The sequence below is a fragment of the Salvelinus namaycush genome, chromosome 38, assembly GCF_016432855.1.
Source record: "Salvelinus namaycush isolate Seneca chromosome 38, SaNama_1.0, whole genome shotgun sequence".
NCBI lineage: Eukaryota > Metazoa > Chordata > Actinopteri > Salmoniformes > Salmonidae > Salvelinus > Salvelinus namaycush.
Window position 1 is genome coordinate 14,874,330 of NC_052344.1, and position 14,328 is coordinate 14,888,657.

General features: G+C 43.6%; 1 protein-coding gene across 8 annotated transcripts; it reads right to left on the reverse strand.

Annotated features, from left to right (window-relative positions):
- Positions 1–351: 351 nt before the first annotated feature.
- On the reverse strand, positions 352–13,969 carry LOC120032039 (integrator complex subunit 13-like). Of its 8 annotated transcripts, none has more exons than XM_038977957.1 (17): positions 13,815–13,969; positions 13,020–13,268; positions 12,790–12,864; positions 12,342–12,544; positions 8,846–8,926; positions 8,530–8,620; positions 8,127–8,255; positions 6,609–6,693; positions 6,363–6,455; positions 6,011–6,100; positions 5,706–5,884; positions 4,779–4,946; positions 4,500–4,654; positions 3,980–4,210; positions 1,510–1,643; positions 1,091–1,226; positions 352–622 (listed from the first exon to the last, which is right to left on the reverse strand). In XM_038977957.1, exons 1-17 carry the CDS (start codon positions 13,815–13,817, stop codon positions 586–588), a joined length of 2,139 nt encoding a protein of 712 aa, XP_038833885.1. In that variant the 5' UTR covers positions 13,818–13,969; the 3' UTR covers positions 352–585. The 8 variants fall into 8 exon arrangements, with proteins under 8 accessions (XP_038833885.1, XP_038833884.1, XP_038833887.1 ...); XM_038977956.1 differs by having other exon boundaries at positions 13,020–13,271; XM_038977959.1 differs by having other exon boundaries at positions 13,679–13,969.
- Positions 13,970–14,328: the final 359 nt, after the last annotated feature.

The window sequence follows — 14,328 nt, forward strand, 5'->3', positions numbered from 1 at the left end:
GCACAACCGTTTTGGAAGACAAAGTATTAATGGATCTTAGGAGGGCAATTATAAATGTACGTTTTATACTGGAACGTTGTATTGCTGTGATAATCTACACACATTTGCACTTCTATGTACCAAAACGTACAACATAAAGCATGAAAATTGTCGTTTTTCATTTCATTGAGGAATCTTAAAGTAGAATTAAGATACAATATCCATCATAGCTGGATTTTACTATATTTCAGACAAAAACCTTCCAAACTGACAAAACTGCATTTTGTTATATTTGAGACTTGATGCCAACCTTTCACGGTCACCGTACCATTAACCTAACCATGAGAAAAGTAGAATGGCACAGAAAGAAAATACTGCCTGTTGACAACTTTATTGCTTCATACAAATGTGGGTAGAAAACGAACAAAAATCACTCTAAAAATTACAAAGTCTGACTGTTATCCATTCAACTATGCCTGGTATGGACAGAGTAGGGGAGGACAGTCCATACACCTCAGATTGACATGATCTCTGGTCCAAGCTCATATTCCTGCTGTGGTAAGGTGTTCGGTGGAGAGGGTGCATCCTGTACAGAGACAGGTCACATCATCTGGTGGCTTTCCCATTCTCGTGGAGGTCCATTCTGTTAACAGTATAAAAAAAGTAAACTAGATTATTTATCATAAGACCGTCTACTCCATAACAGGTACTGGACAATCAGATTTCAGTCAAGAAAACAAACTACAACATCTCTATCAAACATTATAAACTGGGTGGTTCGAGCCCTGAATGCTGATTGGCTCACAGCCGTGGTACATCAGACTGTATACCACGGTTATGACAAAACATGTATTTTTACCACTCTAATTACTTTGGTAACCAGTTTATAATAGCAATAAGGCACCTCTGGGGTTTGTGCTATATGGCCAATATACCACGACTAAAGGGCTGTATCCAGGCACTCCGCGTTGCATTGTGCAAAAGAACAGCCACTAGCCGCAGTATATTGGCCATATACCACACCTCCTTGGGCCTTATTGCTTAATTAGAACTAGGGGTTATAATACACTGTGATGTGGGGAATGGTTATATACAGTACATTATCACACACCCATTCTCATCTTTAAGGTGCTGGTATAACTCTGCCTTGTTGTTCACAGAGCTGATCCTTCCGGCAAACTCCTGGTGTTTCTTGGAGTTGGCCACAGTGATTCTGTTAGTCCACATGGTGAGCAGGGACACCGGACCTACATTGTAACCACAGGGCGAAAACACACACAGAGACAGAAAGATCAGTGAAAAGGAACAATACTGGTACTGGCACGCCTAATCAACGTATTGTCCCTGAATAAAAAAGGTAATGCAGTGATGATACAAAACGAATAATAATAATAATAATAGAATACTACTCATTGCAATGATAACCATGAACTTGGCATTCGACAAACATGCCAGGTCACACCATGGAGCTGAGAACAATAAGGTCAAGGCCAACCAGAAGGTGGGGGGGGGGGGGGGGGGGGCATGCACCTTTGGCTTTTTCAGGTAGTTGAATCTCTTCCAGACGGGGCTTCTTGTTGAGAGGCTCTGGCGAGTCAGGAGAATCCTTTATGACCTCCGACTCCCCCTGCTCCTCCTTTCCACGCTCTACCACCCCCTTCAGCCTGGTGAAGGAATCAAATCAAATTTTATTTGTCACATGCGCCGAATACAACAGGTGTAGTAGACCTTACAGTGAAATACTTACTTACAAGCCCTTAACCAACAATGCCTAAAGATGTTAAGATATATATATATATTTTTTTTTAAATAAGTGTTAAAGTAAAAAATTGCTAAGTGGAAAATAGAAAATAAAAGTCATGAATAATTAAACAGCAGCAGTAAAATAACAAGTGAGGCTATATACAGGGGGTACCTGAACAAAGTCAATGTGCAGGGGCACCGGTTAGTCTAGGTAATTGAGGTAATATATACATGTAGTTAGAGTTAAAGTGACTATGCATAGATTAAAAACAGAGTAGCAGCAGCGTAAAAGAGGGGTCTGGGTAGCCCTTTGATTAGCTATTCAGGAGTCTTATGGCTTGGGGGTAGAGTGCAACACAGTATGACACAGTGACCAGGAGAATACCATGGTAAAATCCTAAACTGGTATATACAGTACCAGTCAAAAGTTGGGACACCTACTCATTCAAGGGTTTTTTCTTTATTTTTGCTATTTTCTACATTGTAGAATAGTGAAGACATCAAAACTATGAAATAACATATATGGAATCATGTAGTAACCAAAAATGTGTTAGTTAAATCAAAATATGTTTTATATTTGAGATTCTTCAAAGTAGCCACCCTGCCTTGATGACAGCTTTGCACACTCTTGGCAATATCTCAACCAGCTTCACCAGGAATGCTTTTCCAACAGTCCTGAAGGAGTTCCCACATATGCTGAGCACTTGTTGGCTGCTTTTCCTTCACTCTGCGGTCCAACTCATCCCAAACCATCTCAATTGGGGTGATGTCAGGTGATTGTGGAGGCCAGGTCATCTGATGCAGCACTCCATCACTCTCCTCCTTGGTCAAATAGCCCTTACAAAGCCTGGAAGTGTGTTGGGTAATTGTCCTGTTGGAAAAACAAATGATAGTCCCACTAAGCGCAAACCAGATTGGATGGCGTATCACTGCAGAATGCTGTGGTAACCATGCTTGTTAAGTGTGCCTTGAATTATAAATAAATCACAGACTGTCACCAGCAAAGCACCCTCGCACCACCTCCACCATGCTTCACGGTGGGAACCACACATGCAGAGATCATCTGTTAACCTACTCCGCGTCTCACAAAAACACAGCGGTTGGAACTGATGGATTCTATTAAAATGTAACATGTTTCAAGATAAACTGTAATTTGTTTGTATCCTGTTTAGTGAGTATTAATGGAGTTTAGGCCATGAAACTGTGTGTATGCTAATTCAGAAAGGTTGTTGACCTAATCAGATAAGAGGAAATTGCCTAGGATCAGAGAGCAGGGTCAGGCCCTGGACAATGAAGATGGACGGGTTGTGATTCTGATATCTAGCTAAACAACGAGAGGACGATGGACATTCCACAGGGGAAAGGAGGGAAACTCATTGCGGTCATAAAATGTATAGCTGGGGAGGTGACACCTACATGAGGGTGGTGACCAAAATGGTGACCAAAAGGAGGGAAGAAGATAAGATGTTTTGTGAACTTTCTAAATGTATGCACTCAGCTGACTGTATCCTTGGTATTAAACACTTGAAACTTCTCTTGAGCTTTTGGGCTCAATTCCTTATTGCAAAGAGGTTGCAATAGCATTTTTATTTTTACCAGAACCAAAAATCTCAAATTTGGACTCATCAGACCAAAGGACAGATTTCCACCAGTCTAATATCCATTGCACGTGTTTCTTGGCCCAAGCCAGTCTCTTCTTATTAGTGTCCTTTAGTAGTGGTTTCTTTGCAGCAATTCGACAATGAATGCCTGATTCACGCAGTCTCCTCTGAACAGTTGATGTTGAGATGTGTCTCTTACTTGAACTCTGTGAAGCATTTATTTGGGCTGCAATTATTTCTGAGGCTGGTAACTCTAATGAACTTATCCTCTGCAGCAGAGGTAACTCTGGGTCTTCCTTTCCTGAAATGCATTCCAGGTAACTACCTCATGAAGCTGGTTTGAAGAATCTCAAATATAAAATATATTTTGGTATGTTTAACAGTTTTTTGGTTATTACAGGATTCCATATGTGTCATTTCATAGTGTTGATGTCTTCACTATTATTCTACAATGCAGAAAATAGGAAAAATAAAGAAAAACCCTTGAATGAGTAGGTGTGTCCAAACTTGACTGGGACTGTATATATATTTTTTTTAAACATTTAAAATCGGCCAGAATTTTTTTCAGAATCACAGAGTTGATTGGATGCAGGTCTGTTGTTAAAAACAGTAGGTCAGGCTTGGGTCCAACAAAATGTGTATTGTGTCACCCTGACCTCTCTGACTCCTGCCAGCTCTTGTCCTCTGAATCCTTGTTGATGTTCTTCTCTGCCTTGTCCTCCTTGTCCTCCCTCTTCCTCCCCCGTTTCTTCCTCTCATCCTCCTCGGGGGGTTTGCTGCGGCAGGCGATGATGCAGTCCAGAACCCTCTGGTGTCGCTCACTGCCAGCCACGTGGGTCTTCACCAGAGTCTCCAGCTCGTTCCACATGATGCGGTACTGCTCATCCCTAAAGCCCGGAGGAGACATTAACCAGTCAGGACAGGAGACCAGGCACACACACTGAACTTATATACGGTTCCCACCTCCAAACACTCAGGGAGCGACACAGTTACACTTTGACTCTCTCCCGCACACATCCTAAACATACAAACACACATAAAAACAAACACGTACACCCACCCACCCACGTACAAACACACATGTACATACACACACGCTGTTCCCACCCCTAAACACTCAGGGTGTGACACTAAGTCACAACATCCGTCTCTCTCTCACACACGGAGACAGACTACCTTTTAGGGCCCTTTCCCCTGGAGCCCACAGTGGAGATGGGAAGAGGGTCGTTCTTCCTCTCCATATCCACCAGGTTGTAAACGGTCTTCTGGCAGGTCAGCAAGTCCTCCTCACTCAGACTCTCCTTCACTATGAGATTAGCCAGCGGAACCACCTGGATCAAACACACACACAGTTAACACACATACAAAATTACACACACGGTTGAAAAATAAACAAATAGTGCTGTGAGGTGAACAACTGTGCAGTGTGTGAAGGAAGACTGCGGTCCTGCTCACCGCCTGCATGTTGAAGATGGTGGTCTGGGAAATGATCATTGGCCAATAGCGAGTGTAACGCTCCAGCTGGGCTTTGGCCCTCTCCGCCGGGGGCTTCCCACTAGCCTCAGCGTCTGGGGACTCTGGGACAGGAGTCAGACGGTTCTCCCTCATGAACTCTCCAAAGTCCTGCAGCAGACACACCAAAAAGACTGGTATAAAACTTCTGGTCCCACTTTAGAATAAGTGTCTTTTATACCTACCAGTGTTAACATGGTAGTTACATAGACACAGTGTAAATATAGGACATTACATTGCAGGTACACAATGTTATATAGAACACGGTATACAGCTGCTATACCAATTTGTTGTTTGTGTGTTTTCACGTTGACATTTTATTTGCATTAGATTTTTAATCAAACTCCAATTAGTTGTGACTAAACCTCCTCTGCCCCTTACAGTGATGTGGTAGTCAGTCACTATGAGGTAGAGGAGGAAGAGGTAGGAGGGGCTTACAGTGATGTGGTAGTCAGTCACTATGGGGTAGAGGAGGAAGAGGTAGGAGGGGCTTACAGTGATGTGGTAGTCAGTCACTATGGGGTAGAGGAGGAAGAGGTAGGAGGGGCTTACAGTGATGTGGTAGTCAGTCACTATGGGGTAGAGGAGGAAGAGCTTACAGTGATGTGGTAGTCGGTCACTATGGGGTAGAGGAGGAAGAGGTAGGAGGGGCTTACAGTGATGTGGTAGTCAGTCACTATGGGATAGAGGAGGAAGGGGTGGGAGGGGCTTACAGTGATGTGGTCACAAAGGGGTAGAGGAGGACGGGGTGGGAGGGGCTTACAGTGATGTGGTCACTATGGGGTAGTGGAGGATGGGATGGGAGGGGCTTACAGTGATGCGGTAGTCAGTCACTATGGGGTAGAGGAGGAAGAGGTGGGAGGGGCTTACAGTGATGCGGTAGTCAGTCACCCGGCCCCCGCAGCCCTCGCTAATGGAGGGAGGGTCCTCCAGGGTGGAGCGGGTGCTATTGAGCACGTGCAGGAAGATCTCCCCGCCGTGGCTGCTCAGCATGTGGCTGATGACCTTTGACCCGGACTTCCTGGGCTGCTCCAGCAGCACTGAGCGACCTGCAATGCAATCAACCACCATCTGTATTTCAACTACATTTCTTTGTATTCTCCATATGCAAGTAGTATTAACATTTAGGGTAGGTGGTAGAGGCATGGGGTCAGGGCAAAAATATTCAGGCTCACCGTTCAGCAAGAAGTTGGTCAAACACGATGAGGGTCGGCTGTTGACGTCCGTAGGCGATATCCGATAGGCTCCAGTGCAGTAGTGCAGTTCTGAGCCACCAGTTCACACACAGACACACGCAAGAAAGATGGAAAATATCCAGATAAGCCAAAGGAGAATATTACATGAAATGCTCTTGGGATTTTGATGTGTCGATATCAAGGATATTTTCAGTCATTTTTCAATCGCTTCTTTTATCTTTATAATTTCAAACATCACTCAAGCCCCACCTCTACCGGGACTTTTCTTTCAGTTAGCGTGACATCAAACATACAAAAAATAACTAAGTTTCCCAGGGTTCATGGTGCCTACCTACACTGTTGGTGCGAGGAGTGCACCACTTAAGAGTAACCGTCTCCTTAAGTCCACTGTCTCGACTCGTACTACCAGCCATGTGCAGGTCGCCTGAACAACAGAAAAAGAGGAGAGATGAAAGGGAGAAAAAGTCTTACTGAATGTTTACTGTAGTGGTTTATGGCCAAGCCACTAAAAGCCACAATAACTTAGTGGCCAAAACAATACAGATTATTTTATTATTATTTTTTTTTTAAACCTCACCACTTTTGAAGAACTCAAGATGGGCGTCCCTGTGATGTAGGAGTTCTACGTCGTAATTGGCCGATGTGTTGGCGTGCTGCTCCTCCTTCAACCCAATGGGAGAAAGGGAAGACAAAAAAAACAGACATCAGCGAATTATTATTTTCATTGACATTGTAGTCATTTGGCAGACGCTCTTATCCTACTTGCAGTAGTGAGTGCCTATCCACTGCTGCCATCAAGACAAACAAACATTGCTGCTTTCTTGTTAACAACAAGGGTTCGAGAAGTACCAGCAAATGCATAAACCACTGATCTTTGCATCGTCTCTGGCTCCCCTCTCTTTTGTTCTTCCTATAAGGTGATTCCAGTGATGTGAAGATTGACAGCTGTGGTTGTTGCAGTCTAAAGTTTAAGGGTCTGACGTGTATTTCAGTGAAAAGGGCTGTACATGTTTTCTAACCCAGATGAATAACATGGGACTACATGGAGGACAAAAACATTTGGGGTGAAAGTTAGGAGATAGGCGTCTACCTGCCTGTCATGGCTAAGGACTAAATTACTTACTATTCAAATGAGAGAAAGAAAGAGAGGAAAGAGAGAGAAAGGAGAGGAGGGACAGAGGGTGGTCTGATATCAATACGTACTACTCAACACAGCACAAAGGACCACAACAAAACACTACAAGGAGGGACTGCGACCAATCAACTCTGAGGTAGAGAAGGCACCAACAAGGAGTCAGACAGGACATGAGGCCGGGGTGGGGGGGGCAAACTACAGGGCACATAATGCGTACATTCTCATCCACCAAACATGCTAACACTCTCAACTCTGATTGGCTGCTGGAATGTCACGTGGACAATCGGCGGTCAATCAAAAGTGAGGGCCGTTGAGCGTCCGATGGATGGACAAAACCAATCCACACAGCCTTGCGTTCTGCGGTCCCTCTTGGTGTGTGTTTAAGAGTACTGACCTGCTCGCAAATATTTAATGTGGGCTAGCAAAACAGAAAATACAGCATGAAAACAGCAGCGGTTCCAAGAGTCATTTCAACATGATGATGAACAAACAAAGACCCGTGTGTAAAATTATAGTGCACAATGGCTGATGGGGAAGAAGGAAGTTTGTGACATTTTGGGGCTGAGGATGGGGTGGGGGTGTGGCAAGGTTAGGGTATCAGAAGGTTGAGGCGAGTGAAGCGATAGGTGCATTGGGTGGAAGGGCCAATAGAAATGTGTAATGTGTTGGTTTGTGGATGCAGAGAAAACAAGTGGGCGGGTCAGGATAGGTCATTTTGCAGACGGGACTTTGCCCTTTTCAAACATTCGTCCAGCCATCAAAAATAGCCCACCTTATACCTTAAATAGCTAATCTAACATCAGTCATGACATGAAGGAGGCGGGAAAATAGTTAACTCAAGACTGCTGGGACACAGCCCTGAAGGAAGTAATGGGTGGGAGTTAGTGAAAAGGGTGAAAGGTTATAGATGGGGCTGGTGAAGGCCTGAACATTGGGAGAGCTAGAGGACAGAAGATGTACCTTCATTGGGATGTTGGTGATGGTGGTGGAGGCAAGGTCAAAGTGCTGCTGCACTAGAATGTTGAGTTTGGTGGCCAGGTGCCTCCCTGCCCGCACACTGTGAACCTCGCTGGTCAGCAGAGAGGAGACCTGCCGGTACAGAGGAGGACTATGTAGGACTAACACTAACAGAGTAGCATGCCATTTTTTATTGTATGGCATCTCTAAGGAACTTGGTAACTACAGCATGTGGAAATGAGCACACGTTAACAGGGTACTAACAGTATACTTTATCTCCATCAGATTAAGTATGCGTTGATATGACAAAGTGTGTTTGGAGCGATGTTATACATATCTAGATTAACTTTAAGACTAGGTGAAAACAGAGTCAATTTAATGCAACCCTGAGCAGGTTTAAACCTACCTCTTTCTTTGGCCGGTCTGAGACCAGGGTGTCCTCTCCTTGAGGGAAGATGTGGACGAGCACCAGCTCACACTGCTGGATAGGCATCAGTCTGAAACACAGAGACACATTGGAATGCATCGGAAGGATTCAAGATACTTCCTTAGGATCCTCTCAAAGCCCTTCTAAGATGCCCAATGAAATTAACCCAGTGTAACAAATCTTCTCCTCTAAATCCATTTGAATTCTCCCATCAAAAATCTGACTTGTGGAGTTTATCTTTTATCCCCACTAAAGAGTGTAAAAACAGTGTCATTCTCTTCTCAATCTCTCATACCTGTCTGAGCCTGCTGCCATTTTGTTTTGCTCTAGAATGGTCTCTTGCACACAGTCCTCCAGCATTCGCACATGGGTGTCACTGTGTAACAGACAGAAACACACAATACCCCATTAGGACGTCCATGGATGCCTTCAAAGATGGGCATTACTTCAGTATCTACAGGTTCTCAATTAATAACCAGGTATAACAGAATCAATAGATAATCTCTTTTGGTACTGTCCTTCGGTGGCTCGCTTTTGGAGACAGGTCCAGAAGTGGTTAAGTCCTAATGTCTGTGTTCAGAGGGACCTACAAACAGTACTGTTAGGAGATCTGAAAAAACCACCAATCAATGGTAAATATGAGTATTTATTTTAAGGGAAATCTTGGTACAAACAGAGAGGTTCAAGACCTTTGTAAGTCTTCACAGTAAAATAGAATAATGTATTGCAAAAGGAAATATTAAAACTATAGTGTACTGGGAAATATGGGTTAGTCTGTGGACATCTGAGGGTTGGAATTAAGATTGTAGTGGTCAATTCATCAGGGCATGGACTCAACAAGCTCTCGAAAGCATTCCACAGGGATGGTGGCCCATGTTGACTCCAATGCTTCCCACAGTTGTGTCAAGTTGGCTGGATGTCCTTTGGGTGGTGGACCATTCTTGATATACACGAGCAACTGTTGTGTGTGGAAAACCCAGCAGCGTTGCAGTTCTTGACACTCAAACCGGTGCACCTGGCACCAATTACCATACCCCATAGAAAGGCACAACTATTTTGTCTTGCCCATTTACCCTCTGAATGACACATACACAATCCATGTCTCAAGGCTTAACAATCCTTCTTTACCCTGTCTCCTCCCTTTCATCTATACCAGGGCTCCACAACCCTGTTCCTGGAGCGCTAACCTCCTGTATGTTTTTGTTCCAACCCCAGTTGTAACTAACCCGATTCATCTTATCAACCAGCTAATTATGAGAATCAGGTGTGCTAGATTAGGGTTGGAGAGAAAACTTGCAGGACAGTAGCTCTCCAGGAACAGTGTTGGAGAGCCCTGATCTACACTGATTGAAGTGGATTTAACAAGTGAAATCAATAAGGGATCATAGCTTTCACCTCGATTCACCTGATCAGTTTATGTCAGGGTTCCCCAACTGGCGGCCCGTATATGAACAGTAATTTTTTACAATTATTGTTGGACATAAAAGATTGTAAAAAGACCAGGAAATCAGCTCCAAGTGATTTTAATTTCGGAAATCTGTTCCAAAGTATTACCACGCATAATAGAAATATGTAATTGTATACAAATGTCAGCAAGGTTTGAAGTGATTAGGTTTCAGTCTTCTGTTTGGCCTGCAGCTAAATCCAGTTGATGATCCCTGGTCTATGTAAAGTACACTCAGTGTATATTTAGAATTGTAATGTTTTCCACAGGTCCTCCAACTAGGTGAGAGGGGGGGGGGGGGGGGGGGGGGGGGGGTAGTGGAATAATAAAATAAAAAATATATATACAGTACCAATCTAAAGTTTGGACACACCTACTCATTCAAGGGTTTTTCTTTATTTTTACTATTTTCAACATTGTATGAAAAGTATGAAATAACACAAATGGAATCACGTAGTAAGCTAAAATGTGGTAAAAATATATTTTATATTTGAGATTCTTCAAAGTAGCCACCCTTTGCCTTGATGACAACTTTGCACACTCTTGGCATTCTCTCAACCAGCTCAAGAGGTAGTCACCTGGAATGCATTTCAATTAACAGGTGTGCCTTCTTAAAAGTTATTTTGTGGAATTTCTATCCTTCTTAATGTGTTTGATAGCCCTATTTGGTAAAGTCCACATTATGGCAAGAACAGCTCAAATAAACAAAGAGAAATGACAGTCCATCATTACTTTAATACATAAGCCAGCAGCATGCCACCCTGCATTCTACTGCTGGCTTGCTTCTAAAGCTAAGCAGAGTTGGTCCTGGTTGGTCCCTGGATGGGAGACCAGATGTTGCTGGAAGTGGTGTTGGAGTGCCAGTAGGAGGCCCCCTTTCCTCTGGTCTAAAAAAATATCCCAATGCCCCGGAGCAGTAACTGGGGACATTGCCCTGTGTAGGGAGCCGTCTTTTGGATGGGATGTTAAACAGGTGTCCTGACTCTCTGTGATCACTAAAGATCCAATGACACTTATTGTAAGAGTAGGGGTGTTAACCTCAGCGTTCTGGCTAAATTTCCAATCTGGCCTTCATACCATCACGGTCACCTAATCATCCCCAGTTTACAATTGGCTCTTTCATCCCTCTCCCCTGTAACTATTCCCTAGGTTGTTGCTGTAAATGAGAATGTGTTCTCCGTCAACTTACCTGGTTAAATAAAAAAAGATCTGTCAATCTGGAAAATGTCAAGAACTTTGAAAGTTTCTTCAAGTGCAGTCACAAAAACCATCAAGCACTATCATGGAACTGGCTCTCATGAGGACCGCCACAGGAAAGGAAGACCCAGAGTTACCTCCGCTGCAGATGATAAGTTCATTAGAGTTACCAGCCTCAGAAATTGCAGCACAAATAAATGCTTCAGAGTTCAAGTAACAGACACATCTCAACATCAACTGTTCAGAGGACTGTGTGAATCAGGCCTTCATGTCGAATTGCTGCAAAGAAACCACTACTAAAGTACACCAATAAGAAACAGAGACATGCTTGGGCCAAGAAACACGAGCAATGGACATTAGACCGGTGGAAACGTTGTGAGACATGGTGTGGGTGAACGTATGATCTCCGCATGTGTATTTCCCACTGTAAAACATGGAGGATGAGATATTATGGTGCTTTGCTGGTGACAGTCTGATTTATTTAGAATTCAAGGCCCATTTAACCAGCAAGGCTACCACAGCATTCTGCAGCGATACGCCATTCCATCTGGTTTGCACTTAGTGGGACTATCATTTGTTTCTCAACAGGACAATGACTCAACACACCTCCAGGTTGTGTAAGGGCTATTTGACCAAGAAGGAGTGATGGAGTGCTGCATCAGATGACCTGGCCTCCACAATCACCTGACCTCAACACAATTGAGATGGTTTGGGATGAGTTGGACCGCAGAGTGAAGGAAAAGCAGCCAACAAGTGCTCAGCATATGTGGGAACTCCAAGACTGTTGGGAAAGCATTCCAGGTAATTGCTGGTTGAGAGAATGCCAAGAGTGTACAAAGCTGTCATCAAGGCAAAGGGTGGCTACTTTGAAGAATCTCAAATATATTTCGATTTTTAAAACACTTTTTTGGTTACTACATGATTCCATATGTGTTATATCATAGTTTTGATGTCTTCACTATTATTCTACAATGTAGAAAATAGTAAAAATAAAGAAAAACCTGTGAATGAGTAGGTGTGTCCAGACTTTTGACTGGTACTGTATAAAAAAAGGGGATTAGAAATGATTCAAGTAATGTTAGCTGATCTATCCCTTAAAAAAATGGTATTATAATAAATAAACAGGTTTACTAACTATGTTAATGTTTACCTCTTGGCGTTTGTGAGGCAGATAATGCGCCCCCTGTTGGCCACCCTGTCAGCCGTGTCCATGAGGATGGTGCGTGCCTCGTGCTGGTACTCAGTGATCTTACACAGTGACTCCACCGCTGCCACCAGGCCGTGCAGGACGCTGCAACACTCAGGGTCCTCCTGTGGGTTAGGTGGACCCACAGCTGCCAGAGCAGACATGAGCTATCACATGAATACAAAGGGAAGCAAGTTAAGTCAACCATACATTACAACAAAACCTCTATCTCGACAGGATTGGTTAACCTCAAAATGAGACAATGAGATTGGTAGTAGTAGTGAGTGGTGCAATAACAAAAAGCTGCAGACTTTCAACAATAGATTGTACAGCACTAATTCTATGATTCTAAGAAAAATTGTTGCCCTGTTGATAAATAAGCATCCATCTCTCGAAGATGGAAATAAAGTACCTCATGAGTGCTTTGGTCCTCTTGCCTCCAGCTGTTCAGAATGTGGAACTCTGAATCACTCACAATGTAGTTGATCTGAAACATAACCACTGAAGGAATATAATGTGCTGTGCCCAACTCAGAATATGAATGAACACAGACGAGTTGGCCAACCCACAGACAGACTATACTCTGTTCTGACCTGGGCTAAAACAGACTAGACCGCCAGGCTATGGGATGGAGGGACTCACCAGTTTCTTGAGGGGGTAAACGTCGTAGAGGATGCGGCAGTACTCCATGGAGCACTCCACAGCACAGGTCCACAGGGACTTGGACACTGGGGCCAGCGGGATCATGCCCTGGCCACGGCTTTTTGTCAGCACGTCACACTCCACCTGCTGCCGACTGGACTCTGCCATGTAAGGGCAGTGGTCGACCACGAAGGCCGTCTTGTGGGAGACTGAGAACATCTTCATCTCTGGTTCAGCCCTGTGTGAGTTCTGCTGAGGTGATAGGAGGAGATATTTCGTCTGGTGTTAAGATACCACCTCTTAATTTAGATGAAAAGAGCAAGGCACCAGTAACGTTAGCTAGCTACAGCCTACGTACTGACACCAATTTACATTGCTAATATATACTGTAGCTAACTAGGTTGAAAGAGAATCATGCCCTATGACAATGTCCTTTAGCTATAGATTTAGCTAGCTAACGATAGTTAGCTAAAATAAGTTACCCTGGCCCCGGCAATGTCGTTAGGATAACGGTCGTTAGCTAGCTTGCTTACTTAACTTGGCTAGCTAGATTTACTTACTAGCGTTAGCTAGCCAGCTAGTTTCCAGAACCGATTAAAACACTTCATTGCTACGTTAGCTAGCTAGCTAAGTAGTGTGTGAGCCGTCTGCAGAAGTACCTGGGACCAATGAGACTGAGGCGCATCGATTTGCTGACGTTAACCCAAGCTAATGTAAGTTTAGTTTGCTAGACAGATTAGCTATCAAACATAGTTAGCTAACAAATTAGTCTAAAATAAAGTCAGGTTTTCACACCATATAGCACCCGTACTGTATGGTTCCTTTCCACCAACGAAAATACGGACTGTAGTTGTACAACTAAGTTAATAGGTATGTAGGTAATAAAAAAACGACATAATGCTGGAGCAAAAAATCAAAGGCGGACGTAGATGTTATTGATGGAACCATATCCGTCGTGTATGGATGGTCCGTGTTTTACTTCAATATCTTTTCATGGTTCCTGTCTTCTTTGCTTAGATAAATTGAGCAGGGTTCCCCAAGTAGAGGCCCGCGGACCAAATTTGGTTTTATTTGGCCCCCCAAGATTTCTGAATGTTCCTTGTTGGACATAAAAGACCAGGAAATCAGCTCCGATTGATTTTAATTTTGGAAATATGTCCCCAAATATTCCCACTCATATTTTTTAAATTTAACTAGGAAAGTCAGTTTAGAACAAATTATTATTTACAATGACGGATTACCGGAGAACAGTGGGCTAACTGCTTTGTTCCGAGGCAGAACGACAGATTTTTACCTTGTCAGCTCCAGG

Excerpts from the sequence above, each read along its gene's own strand:
- LOC120032039 (XM_038977956.1), bottom strand. Across the intron at positions 8,927-12,341 it reads TGCCTCACAAACGCCAAGAG|TGACACCCATGTGCGAATGC; the intron begins GTAAACATTAAC and ends TCTGTTACACAG. Across the intron at positions 4,947-5,705 it reads TGACTGACTACCGCATCACT|GACTTTGGAGAGTTCATGAG; the intron begins GTAAGCCCCTCC and ends TGTCTGCTGCAG.